Raw genomic sequence first — 19,472 nt, 5'->3', positions numbered from 1 at the left:
TGTGTGACTGCATCCGAGGGGAGAAGTTTGCAGGACAAAAGAGTTCATCTCAAATGCTGAATCAATTTCATGTGCAGTAACCATTACGTAGTTGTCAGTAGCTCGTGAGGTCCAGGAGTCAGTAGTAAGAGCAATGCCCTCCGCTTTCTCAAGCTGCTAGTCTTTGTATCCTCAAACATATCTCTCAACACAACGTTGGTGAAGAGTGAGTGACAGGGTACCTTAAACTCCAGTTTAATTTCCTCCAGCAGGTTTAGGAAAAGGGGACTCTCTACCATGTTAAGCGGCTGCATATCTCCGACTATAAATTTCGCTACACAATTTGTTAGCTTTTTGGCCTGTGGCGAATTGATTGGTAACTTCTTCCTGGTGATCAAATTTTCCGCAATTGTAGTTTGTACTAGAGTGTACTGCCTTTCGCTGTACATCTCTGCCATTCGCTATGATATTTGTTCATGTGTGATATTAGATTGGTTGTGTTCCCGGAGAATGGCAATTCTGCCTTGCACCTTTTGCAGTTTTTGTTTTATCCAGGTATTGGCCAGCTCCATCAACCCAGAATCCGAAATGAGCCCAAATGTTGCTTTGTTTGCCCTCTCCCCAAAACTCTCCAATATTTTTGTCTGCCATAACATTAGCCTAGCCTAGTTTACATAGCCTACACCAAACATACACCAGCAGCACAAAAGTAGGGGCGAGAGAGGTGAGCAAGGTAACTTAGTAATAACTATACAAGGCCTATAGATTTAATATCGCCCCCTTGTGGTCTCCGAAAGTTATTATTCCAGACTACATCAAACGGAAGGCCCACTGAATGAATGGGAAAGCACACATTAGGAGTCTAAATGTCGGCTACTTTTTTTAAATACATCGATGCCCCAAAAACATATCGATAAAACAACGTGCCGATTAATAATCGATATAACAATATTTTATGACATCCCTAGTATTTCCCCATGTGCATACGGCCTGTTGACAGTAATGTTATACAACAAATTTTCAATAAGTTCTCTGATAAATGTATTTTCTTCCATTCGTACTGTTGAGCAGTACGGCAAGATCTGACTTCATGTTCACATCTGGTTGCTTCATTGCTGTAATAAAGGATGCATCAGTAGAAAAACACTACCAGCTTGGCCGTCCTATTAGTGGAGGAAAGAAAAAAGCATGCATAGGTCTGCAGTACAAAAGGTTTTACTGCCAGTTAAAAATGAAACATGAGTTTTTAATCAGTTCATATTTCCTTACAATTGTCAACAAAGTTTGAGCTACATCAATTTAGATTAGGGCGTTGCACAGACTGTAACATTGCAGTGCATACGTTTGATCAATTTCGTAATTAATAAAAAAAGAACGTTTTATTTGCTGCCAACCAGTCTTCAATAATTTCTTGGTGATGTGGATACAGATCTATGAAGTTCTGACCTTGAGAATCTCCAGCACCTCATCGGCCTTTTTCTGTGAGACAATGGCATCGTCATAGAAACGGCTGAGCTGCCGCTGTAGCCAGAATGCATCAATATCACGGGGGTGTAGGTCTTTCTTCTTGGTTGTCATCACATCACCGGCAGCACCAAGCTGGAAGAGGGAGAGGAAGGCACTTCAGAACTTGGATAGTCTAGACATGAAATTTCAGTCCTGAATAAATTTCATATTTTTGCGTACCTGGCTATGGTGCAGCAGCTGGATATCATAGCTTGCCTGCACGGTTAGCCTACCTCCATAGGCAAGCAAAAATCCATCACATCCAATCAAGCATTAACAAACATACGCCAGGAAATAATCCCGAGACAGTATCCATTCGGTATACTGCTGTATGAGACAACCTCTGACAACGCAGCTCAAGGCCTACATCCATTAATATAGGCTCTGGAGAAATGGCAGAGGAGCTCCTCTTGGCAACACGGTAGCCACTATTGATTACCAATAAAGAAAAAAAAACCCTCATAGGAAATAACTAAAATCAACAAATAGTAGCAGACCTGGGTAAAATACATATTTGTTTTGGATTCAAATACTTTTCACTGATCTTGACTGGTGTATTGGAACCAATGAAATACTCTCAAAAAGTGCAATCCCCCAAAATCAATAGAGCACATAACACTATTGGAATCCAAAACAAATGCGTATTTGACCCAGGTTTGAATAGTAACAAACATTTATAACTGATAATTGAATTGGCATAGGACCTGAACACTGGATAGGGGGCTGTTGGTATAAAAAAGGTTGAGAAACCCAGCCCCAACGGTTTTATCTCTTGCAGAGTTAGAGTGCAGGTTCCCGGTTAGTCAAGACATAATCAATTTAAAACAAAATTCAAAAAGTAATAGATTGTGCAGTAGTAAAGTACTTGTTGGGACAGCCAACTCGCCTCACTTGGAGACAAATTTTCTTGCTGTTGTGGTTGAACCAGTCTGACAGTATAATACGGTGTGAGACTTGGTAGTTACCATGCCAAAAACATTTTCTACAACCATTATAACTAGGGTTGGGATTGTTTGCCATCATGAATAAATGAGAATTCCCTGTGAGATTTTTATCATTAAAAAAATATAAGAAAATCTGATTATTCTGTGTAATTAAAACTTTAAGGTACAACCCAAAGTACAAACAAATAACACCTAAGTTCACATGGTGAGTCTGAGTGTGCAGCATCACAGCACATAAGTTTTTATGTGTATTTTACATATGTATGTGTTATGTTCACTTACGACCCAGTCTAGAGTCAGACTGTAACAAGAGGTAGGTTAAGGGAGATGAGTGGGAAATAGATGAGGAAAATGATACTGCAGGCCGATGAGCAACTCCAGGCCCCATCTGACTGTCCCGAACCAACTAAAACCTGGCTAGTCTTCAAACAGTTGCTAAGCGCAGTACAGCTTTGAACGCTGAGCTTCAGGACAAAGTCTGCAAACTGAGACCAAGAGTACTAATTACGTAATCCCAATGGAAATTTAACTCTGAGAAACTGTATTCAAATTGTGGTTAAATATTCCCCAGAAGTGACAACTGATTGTCATCTTAATATTTCTCTCAAGTTTTTAACCCAATTATACACATTAAATTGTAAAAAAAAAAACACAGTATTAGATTGTGACCTGTTCAGCAAACCAGGACAGGGTGGGCGTGTGTCCCGCGCTCATTAACATTCATATCCGTAAGAGCTGTCACATACAAACCATTCCTCCTCGTTAGCTAGGTTCACTAGCGAACATTCGGAATGGAATGTCAAATGGTCATTTTTTCGCTGTTAGAATGGTAAGAAGTTGTTTTTTCAGAAAAACCGCATGTTTTGCATTTGACATTGATTACATGCATGCAAACGTTCATGAAAACGCTCTGAGTTCAACATTTGCTAGGCAGTATACAAAAAACAGATTGATTACTTAGGGATCAGAAGGGGATTTTAGCGACATCAACATCATCACTGTAGCCTTAGCAATTGCATGAATTGTTGCGAACAGTATTGGATTATAAAATACCGTACTCATTAACCTGGGGTGTCAATATCTACCCTCCGTAGGCTCTGTTATGTATATATATACTTTAAAAAAAAAAAATTTATTTTAATTCCAGCGGTTTTACCGAACGACACAGGTTTTTTTTTTTGTGCATCAAAGTGTGAAGAGTCTACATTTTACAGTGATGTAGGTGCTACAGCAGTGCGCCTTGAATCAGTGACCGATGAAAGCACTAATTTAAGAAAACGCTAACGTCTAATTGTGGGTTTAAGAAATTAAATTAATAATTTAAAAATATTTCTTGGAAATTTATGAATGCAAAAAAGTCATCCACAGACTTCGATTTCCTGGACCAATAAGATTCCACCCAGAGTACCTTAAAGGAATAAAGGAAAATAAACCAAAAGTCATGTCCCAATGGGAGGATTTGTAATGGGTAAAAGAAGAAAAATCTGTATAGTGCCTCTCTAAAACCCAAGGCTGCTTAACAAAGCACACACACAACTGCACATACCTAAGGCCCATCATTTTATCAGGCCAGTACCAATGTTCAAAACTATTGCTGTTTGATATTGATATGGCCCAGATGTTCTCATGTATGCCTCAACATTAAAAGATTCAACCTTACATTCGCTGTGAGGGTGCAGCCCACATCTGCCTCCACTCCTTCACTGTCCTCATCCGATCCCTCATCACGAACCTCCCCAAACTGGTCCTCATCACCTTCCTATTAGATAGGAGGGACAGAAGCCAGAAAAGAAGCCAATCAGACGCCAGCCACAAAACATGAAAATAGTTCACTGCAGTGAGTAAACAATGCCCCTCCCACATATTGCTTTTTCCAACCATTACTACCAAATCCTGAGGAAGAACAAGCTGATTTACCCTTTTAGGGTTTATCAGATTTACCAGAAATATATAGCATTCCAATTTGTGGAAAAAGGGAGTGAAGACCTTCCATTTCTAAATGGATTAAATTACAGATTTACAGTTCTTAATGGTGAAAGCATTAATTTCTGGTCTGAAATGAAATCATGTGAGAAAAAACAGTTCAAACAAAGTAAATGCAAATAACAAAACAGTAGTAACAGTAAATCACAGTAGTGCTTTTAAATGATTTCAGACTTCCGGCTTGAACAACAAACATTGGTTATAACAAACGGAGCATGCAGTCAGGGGCCCAGGAACAAGTTTGGAAAGGCCCAAGTTTTAAGCGGTTCCATTTTTTGATAAACGCAGAAGAATGTATGAGCTCACCTCCTCATCAGATTCAAACTGCACATTCACACCGTACGTTTCATCAATGTTGTCATCTGTGTAAAAATATTCAAATTAAAACTACACAAAGACAGATTAAATACAGGATAAAGCCATGGACATCCCCATACAGAATCAGTGCTCATGGGCAACATCCCAGTTATTCTCTGCCTCTTTAAACAACAAGGATCCAAACAGCCTTTTTTGGCGCTCTGAAATAGGGGTGCTATGTATAAAAAGTGAAACAATTTCTACATAACAAAATGCATTAAAAACTACCATTCGATAAAAGCTGTGAATCTGCATTTTAACCTCGTGAATCGTTTCATCACAAACCTGAAACTGTGGAGTACAGAGCATTATGGAGCTCACTGAATATACAGGTTTTGCAATCTGCAATGCAGCTTAATAGGTATGGGTACTTGATCACTGCACTTATTTTAATTAGGTATAAAAAAAATGTATTTAAGTGCTAAATGTGACATAAAATGTTCATTTTTTGTTTGTATAGTAGACTTCATTGCTTGTACCCTGTTATTCTTCAAAGAAGTCTTATCAAACCTGAAATGGCACAGTCATCGATTACACAGTCACAAGGTGTCAAAGGTTTTCCACAGAAAAGGACATTTTGTAAAAATGTTTTATGAACATGGTTTTAAAACATACAAAAATAATTCAACTGTATAAAAAGGATTAAAAGGTTTACTCAACTGTGCCATTATAGCCATGAAATGAACAATGCTGCATTTTTGTCTCAGTGGGAATTTTAAAGTACAGAAGTTTTAGACAGCAGTCAGACAGGATGCCCTATTAATCTCGGGAAGCGCCTCGTTTCCAATTAAGCCGCGTTTCCACCAAAAGTACCCAGAACTTTTAGTCCCAGGAACTACTTTTCAAGGAACTAAAAGGTTCCTTCAGCCCATTGTTGTCTGCATTTCCACCGCGGTCTAAAGTCCCGCGAAGATTAGGCAAATTAGCCCACAGACGTATGAAAAAGCGACGTTGTCGTCGGTCCATGATTTCTTCTGTAACCCCATACTACCGCCGAAGTAGCCTACATCATTTTCTAATAACCGGGACAGCCCGAAGGGGTTTATTCCACTTATATACAACGGGTTACCAACAATGACTATATATGGTTACTTTTGTATTTACTGATTTTTATCGATTTAATCACCTGAAATTGAAATAACCTATTCTTCCGCAGCCGTTTGGGCATATTTTACCGTTGTCAAGCAAAACTGTTGTTGGTAGTTGAACTTGGACCGTTTTTATGCAACAAATAGGATATAACAGGCCAATAGTCAGATTGTAACTGTTTTATATATCCTCTCAAACAAATTCATAATGTTTTTATGCGAACATTCCCTTTCATGTCTTGACATCCGAGGCGACAGAATGCATTCACATTCCACAAATAACTGGCAACAACAGCAGAAAACATGCACACGTTGTAAACAATTTTCTGTTGAAATGATTACTTTCTCATCGTCAATTCCATATAGGCTAATCGCAAAATGACAATAGAACGAAAACTCGGACTTGCGTGAAAATTTAAATTAGCAGTGGTACAGCCACCGTTTGCTTTCCTTCAAAGTTACTGCTAGCCGAGCAGCGAAGTGTGCCCTCCAGATGCGAACCATGCACCATAAATTAGTCCATAGTCTTCCTGGTCTTTTTGTGGAATTGAAGAATGGCAGAGTAAAATTACGGCAGTCTGAAAAAGCTAAAGGGACGATTACTAGAATTAACCTGTTATTTTACCCTGACAAAAAGTGCAGAAGGTGATTTCCAGTTTGCTTTTACTGTATCACCAATGTAAATTACGCAGAACTACCGCATACCTCACATAACTGTATCAAACGTTTTGAGTCAATTACAACGGGCTAACAAAGAAAATCCGGAAGAAAATATTCAGCAACCGAATTAAACCGTTTGAATGTTTTGGTACGTAATATGCTGTCCCAGCACGAATGCTTAGCATTTTATAAAAACAAATACTAAAGCAAGAACAGAAGAGCACACGTTATAATTCCAAGACGTTGGCAGACTATAACCAAAAGTAGGCTACTGCGCCGCATAACATACAAGTTTGATTTGAAGTTATTATGAAAATAAATCGGTTTGCGGCTGCAGATTTTTAAACATGGCGGTTGAAATAAAACACTGCAAGTAGTCGACCAATCAGAAATTTTCAGCGCTTGCGCCCCACCCCAAAGGTTCTGGTACTTTTGGAAAGTACTACGGAGCAGGAACTTTTTTGGGGGTAAAATAAAGTCCCTGGAACTAAATTTAGACCCTAGTTCCTGTGGTCGAAACGCACTGAGTTCCTCAAAAGGTTCCTAGTGCCGGGGTAAAGTTCCTGCGGTGGAAATGCGGCTTTATTGGCAATGAGTTTGAATTTTTTTCTATGCTTTTATCCAGATACCTTGCTGTTTCTAAGGTAGCGCTTGGCTGAAATGATCCCTGCTTTGATTTGAACTCCAAGGAAAAAAGTGGCCTTTGTCACTGCCAATCTTTTTAATTATCTAATGCAGTCAACACCGCCAGCCAAGTGATACAGTGAAAGGAGTAGTGTGGTTGCCTAGCAAAAGAGCAAGACAGGTAGTGGGTTTAGCATTATCAAGCCGACAAAGCACATTCTGGCTGACTGCAGCCTTACGCTGTACCCCCAGCTCAGTGTTTTACTGATAGGGTGGTGTCACTTGGGTTTCTGTTCTAATCTCCTGGAATCCCAAAATGATTTGGAACAATGGGCTACTCCTGTAAAGAGAGCTCCCTCAGAGGAACGGACTGCTGGGCAGTCTCCCTGCTCGAGGGCAAGTAAACAGAAAATATGTATATATTTTAAAGATGCTGAATAGCAGGCGCTCACCTTTATAAGTCTCAAGGCAGCATAAGGTAGGCCTGGGCCTAAACTAAACTGTTGTCTAGGAAAACCAGTTATTTGACATGGGATGTATCCCAACCCCCATCTATTCCATTTACAGCAAACTGTGGTTATGTGGGTCTCAATTTCCCATGCCTGACTTGATGATTTACTTGGAAGTCAATATAATATTCATGCAAGTAAATTGAAACCTGCCAATCGTCAGTTAAACAACAAGATGATCCATCTGCTCCCTTACATTTTAAGTTTGAAAACACTTTTTTGATACAACCACTCAAAAGTAATGTGTTTCAGTAATGTGCTCTTTTTCATACCCATGTTCTGAAGTTCTTTATCCCCCCCATAGTCTGTGATCTTCTTTCCCAGATTGACAAGTACATGATAACGTGTATCATCTGCTGGGCCCAGCAGCTGTTCCACCTCACGCCGGCGCTCCTTGTCTCGCATCTTGTCGTTCTTCAGCACTGCCAAAACCTCATCTGCTGCTCCACACAGAATGTCCCTTGGCTGGGGGTTAAGGAAATATCCAAAGAATAGATAATCTCAATTATTATTATTATTATTATTATTATTATTATTATTATTATTATTAATAATAATACTTAAACATTTTTATTCAATGTTCTATACCTTCCCCACTTAGAAATCATGATTGTAAGCTTGTGCATCACTAAAATGTTTAGCACAGTGATCACTCAATCCTGGTCGTGGAGAGCCAGTGTCTGTTGGTTTCTGCTTTTGTCTTAAGATCAGCAACCGATTCAAACCCAAAAACCCAGGTGCCCTGACTTATCTCTGTAGCCAACTGTTTTAAGTGATCAATTGTTGTGCTACTCAAGTGCTGAGTAACAGCAGCAAAAGCCAACAGACCATGTGGCTCTCCAGGATCAGGATTGAGGAGCACCAGTTTAACATTTTGCTGCAATTCACCACATTATCTGCACAGCTGCACATGACCAGAGAGGCATTCAGATTACCCTGCCAAATTAAACAAGCCCTACCTGTGCAACACTATGGGAAAATACGCGTTACACCACAGCTAACCCAAGCTATTATATAATTATACTGTTATTTCAACTGACCTGATCCCCAAGGGCTGCCTGGATGAAGCTAAGAAGAACTTCATAAGTCTCCCTGGTCTCCTTGGTCTTAGGCTTGTATACGATGCCCACCATTTCATCGATGCCCTCCGACAACAGCGTAAATCCCTTCATCTTGTTGATATCATGTCGGTCCTCATCTCTTTTTCGTCTCCTATACAGCAGAAAAGGTTGAAACAAAATCCAACATTCAGTTAAATTCAATTGGTAGCCTGGACATTTAAGTATAACAAAAGGACAGACAATTGCCCCTGTGTGGCCTGTTGGGTGGCTCCTCCTTTAAAAGAACCATTTCACTGTATGTATCCTGTACATGCATGAAAACTGTTATCTATCCAAATTGTGTATACAACACATGCTATTTTGTTGTTAAATGGGGGCCCTGTTTCATGTACATCGCTTAAACAATTCAGAATAATTTGATGTGAATCTCATCAAATTATCTCGAATTAAATTTCGATTTACGATTTGAGTAGTTAGTCCAGGATTGAATCATTTTGCGCACCCGCTCTGCTATAAAGGGGAGATGAATCACACGCCAAGAACAGGATCATACTCCTTAAGCAGACAAAGGGAGGTGGCACTGACCTTTGTGGGATCACAAACATGCAGAAACTGACAAAAGCAATATTTTTTTAAACTCTCATTACATAACCTATGTTGGTTTTTATTTGGTTTTAGGGTTGTTCATTCTACTACCAATATCTGGGACTAAATATGTTTGAGAAAAACACGCAAACAGAAAGCTGGGGTAGGTATTTACAACGGCCATGTGCAAAACCCCCCCTTGTTATTATTGCCAGTCACAGAACTCCCCTAGTTATTATTGCCAGTGTACCTTTTCATGTTCTGGTTTTATTGGTACCTTTTAGTCAGTAGAGATAAGCTTTCCAGCAGTCTATGGAATGTTTCTTACGTTTATTTTAAGGAATGATAGCACCACACAAACAGCAAGAATGGTCTCTCCAGCATAGGTTGCGCAGTGAACCACGGCATTTCACAGTAATATACAAGAACTCATCAATTGTTTTTTCCTTTGGTTTTTGGAATATTTTATCAATTTACTAATTTTACTAATAATTTTACTAATTTTTCATCAGCATGGCTAAAGCAATAGGTTTGGGGAGTGGGTCAGAAGAGGAGGATAAAAGTATGAAGTACAGCCAGGATACATAAAGAGATGTATATATTAATGCTAGTAACATTTCAATTATTAACATTGCGTCATATTTTTTATACAGATATATTTTCATTGGTCATAAGAGACAACTATTAGCCTTTGTGCTATAGTGTGAGCATTCATAGGTGGCTCAGTTATGTCTGATGCACCGATTTACTGCGAAGCTATATGTCGCTAACATTTTTCTGATGGTGGAATATTTTATTGTGACGTTATTGTACATAACGTTGGGTACTACTATCTCCATGGGCTATACAGGTATACAGGACACTTAGAACATGGGAAATACTCATTCAAATACTCATTACTGTGTGCTGATATGTGCTAGATGAATGTAAACTTTACCTTGGAGTGATCATAAACAGTAACATCAAGACAGTAATTTCCACTGGAAAATGCTGCAAAAGGGAGTTTTGTGAGTCAAAACACTTGACTTGCAGTGAAATATGATGTTATGATTTACAGCCTTGGACAATTTAGACATCTTGGATGGATTAGGAAACAGTAAGGGACACCCGGGTACACTGCTTACTTAATGCTTCATAGATCTTTATTACTGCATATCACTCTCAGAATTTGCACACTTGTGGTCAAGAAGTTCATGATCCAGGACATGTATATTTTTACCCTTCATATAAACAAGATCTTGCTGTATTTCAAACTGGAGGAGAACAACTTTGCACTTTAACCAAGATAATTGCATTCATGGCACTTTATTTTTACCTAAATTATGAGTACAATCTAATTTAGTATTGTATACGGTCCACATGTCTTTTGCTTTATTCAAGCCAATTTTATAAGTCTCTGTGATGCTCACATCTGGAGTTACAAAGCCTTAAATCGAACACCCCCTAAATGGGTGAATATCACCCAGACTAGGCATCTGATTGAAAGCAGTTTACCCCCTTTAGACAATTTGCAAGTACATAAGTTGTTAGCTGCGACCAGCAGGTCTATAGCTCTGTTTGTCGGTCGGTCGGTCCACAAAAAGTGTCCCACCCCGTAGCGGCCACAGTTATCGTCCCAGGCGGCTGAAATTTGGCATGGACATTGGTCATGACCGGGAGGTACAGCTGAGTAACTTTCCGGCTGATTGACCAAGAGGGGGCGTGGCAATGGGCGTGGTCTATCACAAAAAGGCGCATAACCCCCGAATGGAATCACAGATTTACACATTGTGGAAAGGTTGGTCATGAGCCAAAGAAGAGGTCACATGTTTGTGTGAGGGTGTGTGGCGATGGGTGTGGCCTATCACAAAAAGGTGCATAACTCCCGAATGGATTCACAGATTTGCACAAGATTTTGTGGAAAGGTTGGTCATGAGCCAAAGAAGAGGTCACGTGTTTGTGTGAGGGGGTGTACGTGGATGCATGCACACATGGATGCATGCGTGTGTGTGGCTGCAGCCATTGCGGATTTGTGGTTGTTTATGTTCAAACTATGTTAGCCTAGGAAGGTAAAGCAGTCAACAGTAGGACCAATAAATGTCTTGAACATTACAAGGTAGTGTTGTCATGATACCAAAATTTTGACTTCGATACTGATACCAGGTTTAGTATCACGATGCTCGATACTGAAATGATACTTGAAACTTAAATGACAACAATTTGATACTGGGTACCCAACGATACTGAAATTACCTTAATAGATCAGAAATGTAATGTTGGGTTGACCTCATTTTCGAATTCACGGTTTATTAACAACCTAAGTTGAAGCCTGTTCAACATATTAATAAGCATAGGGCCTATAGTGTTAGAACACTAAACAACAGAAAAATATATTAAATATTTCACAAACAATTGTTAACTAAAGAATCTTTAAAAAGATCTAAAACAGCATATTTTAATAACAATACAGCATCTTCCTATAATAAAATATTTCCAAATAAAGCAGAAAAGACACTGGACACTGGTTACCCACAAATGTCGAGCACCAAGGGGGACAGACAACAAAAAAAAGCTGACATCTTTGGATTGATTGAGTTTCTTAATTGGTTTGACCTGAAACCAACAAAGCAGTCAGACTGCCCAGACCAATTTGTCTCAGGTAAGTCTTGAGTATATAAAGTATAGTTTAGCAGTTATGCTAGCTGCACAAATATTAGACTAAAAACAAGACTAACATTTTAAAACTCTTGTAGCTAGCCAACATTTGAGATGTAACACTGACTATATTAGATTAGCTAACTGGAACCACCAACTAATATGCTGACTAGCAACTCAACATCTGCTAGGCTCATCTTAAAGCAAGACAGGAGGTTGACAGGAGAATAAAGTTCAACGCCCTTTGAGTAAGCCTTGTGCTGAAGTGGATAGACACCGTGCCATGCAGCCCAGGAGGAAGTTTTATAGTGATTATACTGTGATTTACAGCAATGCATAACGACAGATTTGGAGACATTTGGTACACTGCTTACTTTTTGCTTCATATATCTTTATTAGTTCTACATATCCATCCTTAGATTTTACGCACTAGTTGTCAAGGAGTTTTTGATCCAGGACATGTATGGTTTAACCTGTTTTATATATGGGGTCTCTCAGTATTTCAAGAGCAAATTCTTTTTTTGATTTTTTGCCTAGACAATTGCATTTGTGGAACTTTATATTCTTAATTTAGGAAGAAATTAACTAATCTAAGTCAGTATTATACGCCGCGTTTCCACCGCAGGAACCAGGGTCTAAATTAAGTTATAGGGACTTTATTTTACCCAAAAAAAAGTCCCTGCTCGGGGGGTAGTACTTTCGAAAAGTACAGGAACTTTTGGGGGGGGGGGGGCGCAAGCGCTGAAAATTTCTGATTGGTCGAGTACTCACAGAATTTTATTTCAACCGCCATAAATCTGCAGCCGCAAACAGATTTATTATTTTCAAAAGAATAACTTGAATTCAACCATTAGGTTGAACCAGGTAAACGTCCCTATTAAGCCCACCAAATACGCTTTTCAGACATTTTTAATGTATACTGCCCCAATTTAAGTGAGAACATTTTAGTTAAAATGAAAGTCTAATCTCTCATTTGAAGTGTCAATAATTCATTTATACCAATTTCTAATGTTTTTATTGTTTAATTTGTCAAAATATGTCAAAAGTCTGGCATGGGCTTAATGGGTACCTAATGTACCATTTAAGCCCATGGGTGTTCCAAATAAGCCCACTTCATGATTTGTTGATAAATAAATATATATTTAAAAAATCTTAACAATACAAACTTGTTCTATTCAAATCTGTAATCTCTTAGCTCTCAATAGCTATTTTCATTTTGTCTCCACTCCTATCCTATAGCCTGTAAATGGCATTTGAAATAGGCATGACCAGCCTTTTTGCTGTGTTGTCAACACAGAAAAAGTTAAACTTACAACATGTCTTCTTTGGAATATAGCCAAAAAACTATTTACGAACAAAATCAAAACTATAGTGGAAATTACTCTTCAATACTTCATCTTTCAATATGTGTTGTCATTTTGTCTGTATCTCTATCCTATGGTGTGCTGTTGGCATTTGAAATTGGCCAAAATTTCTGGTCCAGTCAGCTGTTGAAAGTGCAGGTGTTTTTATGAAGATTTCTGAAGACCGACTGACTGAATGAAAAACAATTTCAAGTTCAATACTAATGTTCTAAGGATAGTAAATGAGTCAATTTCAGGATTTACAATTAAACAATAACTTTTCAAATGTTAATCACATTTAGGATAGTAGTTTGAAAACATTGTAAAAACACATTTTAAAACCATTCAGTTCATTGTGGAGTAACATTAAAACATACAGTTCATTATGAGGAGACATCAGTCATAACATATTGAAGCTCATGTATCATTAGCCTATAACTTAAACAAAATAAACAAGAAAGATGTCAACATTTCTGCAATTTCTACTTTCTCCTAGACTAAACGTAGGCCTATGCTCTTTGAGGTGATTGTATCGTTTTAGTAAGGCTATCATTTGCTCCATGCTCCATCTTAGTAGTGTAACATAACAGGTTATAGGGTGGTCTAAGCTTTATTTTATTTGTTTGCTTCAATCTTTAGCCCACGTTGTGGTTGTCTTTGTCTTGCGCTAGCAAGTCGTTCATGGCTTTCATCTTATTTTTGTAGATTTTCAATGACCTCATGATTGCGCGAATAGAATGGTCCAGGTCCCTACAGCCCTGCTTTGCAGAGGATGAACAGTAAAGATTAAAAAAATATTGCTAATGTTAAGATAGAACACAGGCCTATCCAGAATTAATTGACCTATGCAATATCACTGATATTTAAATATGGGTATTAATTATCTGAATTATGGAGCTGATTCATCAGGTGAGATCAAAATTATGGAGGAAAATGGTTCAAAGGTCAAAAGGGAGAAAATCCCCATTGAAACACAGTAAAGTGGGCTTAATGGGAACAGGTGGGCCTAAAGGGAACATCAGTGAATTTATGGTTAAAAGACAGAATATTTTATTCTACTCACACGACATTAAAAAACAACTATATGAAATAAATCTATATATGGTGCACTAACATAATATGAAAAGTATAAATTGATCATGTAGAGAAGTAATTAGCTATACTCATTTACATCCACCTCAGTCAGTGTGATTTTTTTGCTAGAGTCCCCTTTAAGCCCACCAGGTAAAAATGTTGATTAAAAAATAAATAAAGATAAACATACACATTCATTGTCTATTTAATAGTATAATAATATAAACTGCATAGAAAAATATTAACTATACATGCTTATCATGCTTTGTCATTGCAATGAACCATACTATGTAGCTACTATATTGATGCAGCATGTGGTCTGTTTGCTAGCGTGCTAAAACTCATATTTTGATTTCAAAAGACACAATATTTCTAATTCAGGTAATATTCCAACATATGTCTCATTCAAAACACTAATCACTTAAATTTTGATAACAAGTGAGTACTTTCCAAAAACAGGTGTAGAAATATACAAAAAATGTTATTTTCTGAGGGTACCAAAATCAGTTTTTTTGCAACTTCTGGGATCAGCAGGCACATGCCACACATATGCTTCGATAACTCAATATCGACAAATGTGATTGACTTACAATAAAAAGTGTCATTTACGTAACAAGCATGACAAAAATGATGTCGTTTTTTTAAATTTGACTCAGAAGTTGCAAGTGGGCTTATATGGTACGTGGGCTTAATAGGGACGTTTACCCTATTTATGTTTTATTCCTTCAGCCAATGGTTGTCTGCGTTTCCACCGGGGTCTAAAGTCCCGCGAAGATTAGACAAATTACCCCACTGATGTATGAAAAAGCGACGTTGTCGTCGGTCCATCTGTCATATGATTTCTTCTGTAACCCCATACTACCACCGAAGTAGCCTACATTATTTTCTAATAACCGGGACAGCCCGGAGGGGTTTATTCCGCTTATATACAACGGGTTACCAACAATGACTATATATGGTTACTTTTGTATTTATTGATTTTTATCGATTTAATCACATGGAATTGAAATATTCTTCTGCAGCCGTTTGGGCATATTTTACCGTTGTCAAGCAAAACTGTCGTTGGTAGTTGAACTTGGACCGTTTTGCAACAAATAGGATATAACAGACCAATAGTCAGATTGTAACTGTTTTATATATCCTCTCAAACACATTCATTATGTTTTTATGCGAACATTCGCTTTCATGTCTTGACATCCGAAGCGACAGAATGCATTCACATTTCCAATATAACTGGCAACAACAGCAGAAAACATGCACACGTTGTAAACAATTTGCTGTTTGATTACTTTCTCATCGTCAATTCCATATAGGCTAATCGCAAAATGACAAGAATAGAACGAAAACTCGGACTTGCGTGAAAATTTAAATTAGTAGTGGTACAGCCACCGTTTGTTTTCCTTCGAAGTTACTGCTAGCCGAGCAGCGAATTGTGCCCTCCAGATGCGAACCATTCACCATAAATTAGTCCATAGTCTTCCTGGTCTTTTTGTGGAATTGAAGAATGGCAGAGTAAAATTACGGCAGTCTGAAAAAGCTAAAGGTACGATTACTAGAATTAACCTGTTATTTTACCCTGACAAAAAGTGCAGAAGGTGATTTCCAGTTTTCTTTTACTGTATCACCAATGTGAATTACGCAGAACTACCGCATACCTCACATAACTGTATCAAACGTTTTGAGTCAATTACAACGGGCTAACAAAGAAAATCCGGAAGAAAATATTCAGCAACCGAATTAATCCGTTTGAATGTTTTAGTACGTAATATGTTGTCCCAGCACGAATGCTTAGCATTTTATAAAACGAATACTAAAGCAAGAAAAGAACAGAAGAGCACACGTTATAATTCCAAGACGTTGGCAGGCTATAACCAAAAGTAGGCTACTGCGCCGCATAACATACAATTTTGATTTGAAGTTATTATGAAAATAAATTGGTTTGCGCCTGCATATTTTCAAACATGGCGCCTGAAAATAGACAAAAAAATGCGGCGAGTACTCGACCAATCAGAAATGTTCAGCGCTGCAAGCTCCACCCAAAAGGTTCCTGTACTTTCGGAAAGTACTACCCCCCGAGCAGGAACCTATTGGGGGGTAAAACAAAGCCCCTGGAACTAAATTTAGACCCTAGTTCCTGCGGTGGAAACGCACTGAGTTCCTCAAAAGGTTCCTAGTTCCGGGGTATAGTTCCTGCGGTGGAAACGCGGCTTTAGATCCTTGAAAAGTAGTTCCTGGGACTGAACGTTCCGGGTACTTTGGGTGGAAACACTATAAATGGTGCAAAAGTCTTGCTTCATTTAAGCCATTTTTCAAGTTTCTGTGATGCTCACATCTGGAGTTACAAAGCTTTAAATAGGTTACCTCCTAAATGGGCACGGATTGGCCAGATTTGGCATGTGCGCGAAGGGGTTAATGAAGCCAGGGCCACCAAAGTTAGAGCTATATCTCTAATACACATAGAGCGCATGTCACTTAGGAGTGTTTTGATTTCTCGGGGGCCTATAGATAGCAGTCAGCACCGAACATGACTTGCTCTCCAGCCTCGAATACCAGCCATTCTTGGCACTTATCAACTTTTCACTCATGAAAACACCATGTCTTTTTTTTCCTTGCTTTGTTCTTCTTTGACATATCGCACGTCTTCCTCACCTTAACCCCATCCAACACATTTGGGATTACATTTTACATTACATTACAGGCATTTAGCAGGGATCAATTGACAAGCCAACTGTGTGTGTTTCAAAATAAAATTTATTTAAATACAAAGAGCTAAATACAGCATGCTAGCTAATGTGAGGGAACTATACAACAGCAATTGCCCATAATGCCAGATAACCAAGTCACAAGTGTTGAAAACCTAGGCAACGGGGACCCAATTAATGATATTTTTATTTATTAGTGTGGTTGCCTAAGGCAATCACACTATTATTATCGCACATATTATTTATTAGTGTGGTTGCTTTAAGGCAACCACACTACTATTATCGCACATATTCTTTATTTATTTATTATTCCACCCATTTTTTGGACCGCTACTCCTCCCAGAGTTTTCGCACCACATACACGTGCACGTATGTCAAATTGACCGGCTTATTTGGGAATCATGTGCTATTACTTTGTGGAAAGTTTCGCTGCACGGTTTTTGAGAAATATTAATTTTTATGCCCAATTTTTCCCCATTGAAATGAATGGAGAAGGTGACGTCATTCATATGCGAACGGTGAAGTTACAGCATTGGTCGGCTTTGCACACGTGATGCGGTCAGCTCTACGGTCTCAGCAGCCAGGATAGGACATAGCTGAATGCGGAAGTGAACGCGATTAAACGGTATTCCAAATGAAAAATTACAAATGAAAACGCTGTCAGCTAGGTATATCAACAAACATATGGCTTAGGCATACCCAGAAGTCCTCAATAATAATAGTATTTCACGAGATATTACGCAAATTCGTTGACGTTTCATCAGATGCAGCGTGTTTGAATGCTAGCGCTAACAAAGAGTGCAATGCTTTAATGTGATAATGAGAGCACTTTCGGTTGACCTAAAAAAACGATATTAAAAAACCAAAAATAGACGTGCTGTTATACCTGGTTAGAAAGCTCATGCTCTCACCTACTGAATAAACGAGTTCTCAAACAAGCCAGACTGTACTAAAAAGTGCAACAACGCCGTCAACAACACGTGTGCAGCAGCTTCTGGTCCGGTCTAACTCCAGAAATTTGGGTCGGCTAACACGTAATAGGCTATCCTGTGTCTATGAGTTCGTATCTAAGGTAACAGATTAAACTCTGAATTGCAGCATAGTTAAATGTTTTTATTTGAATGGTAAAAATGAGCTGAACGTAACGTAAAACCATAAATCAATCAAATTAATCTCCCTAGCCCGGTCTTGCTTTTTAAAATGGTGCGGTCGCGCAGTGTAGATATATGATTTTTCCAAGACCCTCTGAACTGGCCAGCTAGCTTTATGATTCGCCGTCACTGGTCACAGCATACCGTGAGTAAATCGCTAATCTCAAGTATTGGTGAAGGGTTAATTTAGCTCTGAATATGTGTGTTGCAAATAAACTCGTTGCCGTGATGTTATAGCATGCATAGCATACTCTGTCTCCGCTTATACTACATAAACTGTTCACTCCGTTCAGCACTAAGTGGACTATGCGTTGGCGGCAACCACACTTCTCAATTTCTGCAGGAATTGTCTAGTTTATTTATTTATTTATTAATTATTCCACCCATTTTTTGGACCGCTACTCGTCCCAGAGTTTTCGCACCACATACATGTGCAATATGTCAAATCAAGCGGCTTGATCGGGAATGGTTTGCTATTACTTTGTGGAAAGTTTGGGTGGGCGGTTTTTGAGAAATTTGACTTTTTTTGGGGAATTTTTCCCATAGAGAATGAATGGCGGAATGTTCACCCTTGTGATGTCACAATGCTCTGTCTTCTAGCAGCTGTACTCTGGTCTCTCTCTTGCTTTGGACATTAGGCTTTCATCTCTATGGGCAGAAATTGCCCACAAATTGTGCAATGCCTCATTGGACATTGGTGTAGATCAGCCTCGCCCCCATTCCTGATTGGCCGATGTTTGATATTTCATAACTTTTGAACCGTTTGTCATAGAGAATTATGGGTCACGTCACTGGACTAAGTAAAGACCTAGCAACCGCCTAGAATTCCATAGCAACCCCCTAGCAACATCTTAGCAACTGCCTACCACTCCATAGCAACCACCTAGCAACACACTAGCAACCACCTAGACCTGCAGAGCAGGCGCCTAGCGACACCCTAGCAACCGCCCTGAGCTCCATAGCAACCATCTAGCAACACCCTAACAACCACCTAGAACTCCATAGCAAATGCCTAGCAACAGCCTAGCAACCAGCTATAACTCCATAGCAACCACCTAGCAACACCCTAGCAACCACTTAGAACTCCATAGCAACCACCTAGCAACCACCTGGAACACCATAGCAAATGCCTAGCAACACCCTAGCAACCAGCTATAACTCCAAACAACCACCTAGCAACACCCTAGCAACCACCTGGAACATCATAGCAAATGCCTAGCAACACCCTAGCAACCAGCTATAACTCCATAGCAACCACCTAGAACTCAATAG

The 19,472-nt window shown here is 38.9% G+C and overlaps 1 protein-coding gene across 1 annotated transcript in view; it reads right to left on the bottom strand.

Annotated features, from left to right (window-relative positions):
• Nucleotides 1–19,472, bottom strand: part of snrnp200 (small nuclear ribonucleoprotein 200 (U5)) — a 209,745-nt gene that overhangs the window by 175,465 nt on the left and 14,808 nt on the right. Inside the window, exons 4-8 of the mRNA XM_064341033.1 lie at nucleotides 8,691–8,862; nucleotides 7,923–8,115; nucleotides 4,719–4,774; nucleotides 4,090–4,188; nucleotides 1,426–1,578 (exon numbers count right to left, since the gene is read on the bottom strand). Of these exons, the coding sequence (XP_064197103.1) occupies nucleotides 1,426–1,578; nucleotides 4,090–4,188; nucleotides 4,719–4,774; nucleotides 7,923–8,115; nucleotides 8,691–8,862 (673 nt within the window). The remainder of the gene's footprint in view (nucleotides 1–1,425; nucleotides 1,579–4,089; nucleotides 4,189–4,718; nucleotides 4,775–7,922; nucleotides 8,116–8,690; nucleotides 8,863–19,472) is intronic.

This window comes from Anguilla rostrata, chromosome 6 (assembly GCF_018555375.3).
Source record: "Anguilla rostrata isolate EN2019 chromosome 6, ASM1855537v3, whole genome shotgun sequence".
In the NCBI taxonomy this organism is placed as follows: Eukaryota; Metazoa; Chordata; class Actinopteri; order Anguilliformes; family Anguillidae; genus Anguilla; species Anguilla rostrata.
This window is presented reverse-complemented; position numbering and strand designations above follow the sequence as displayed.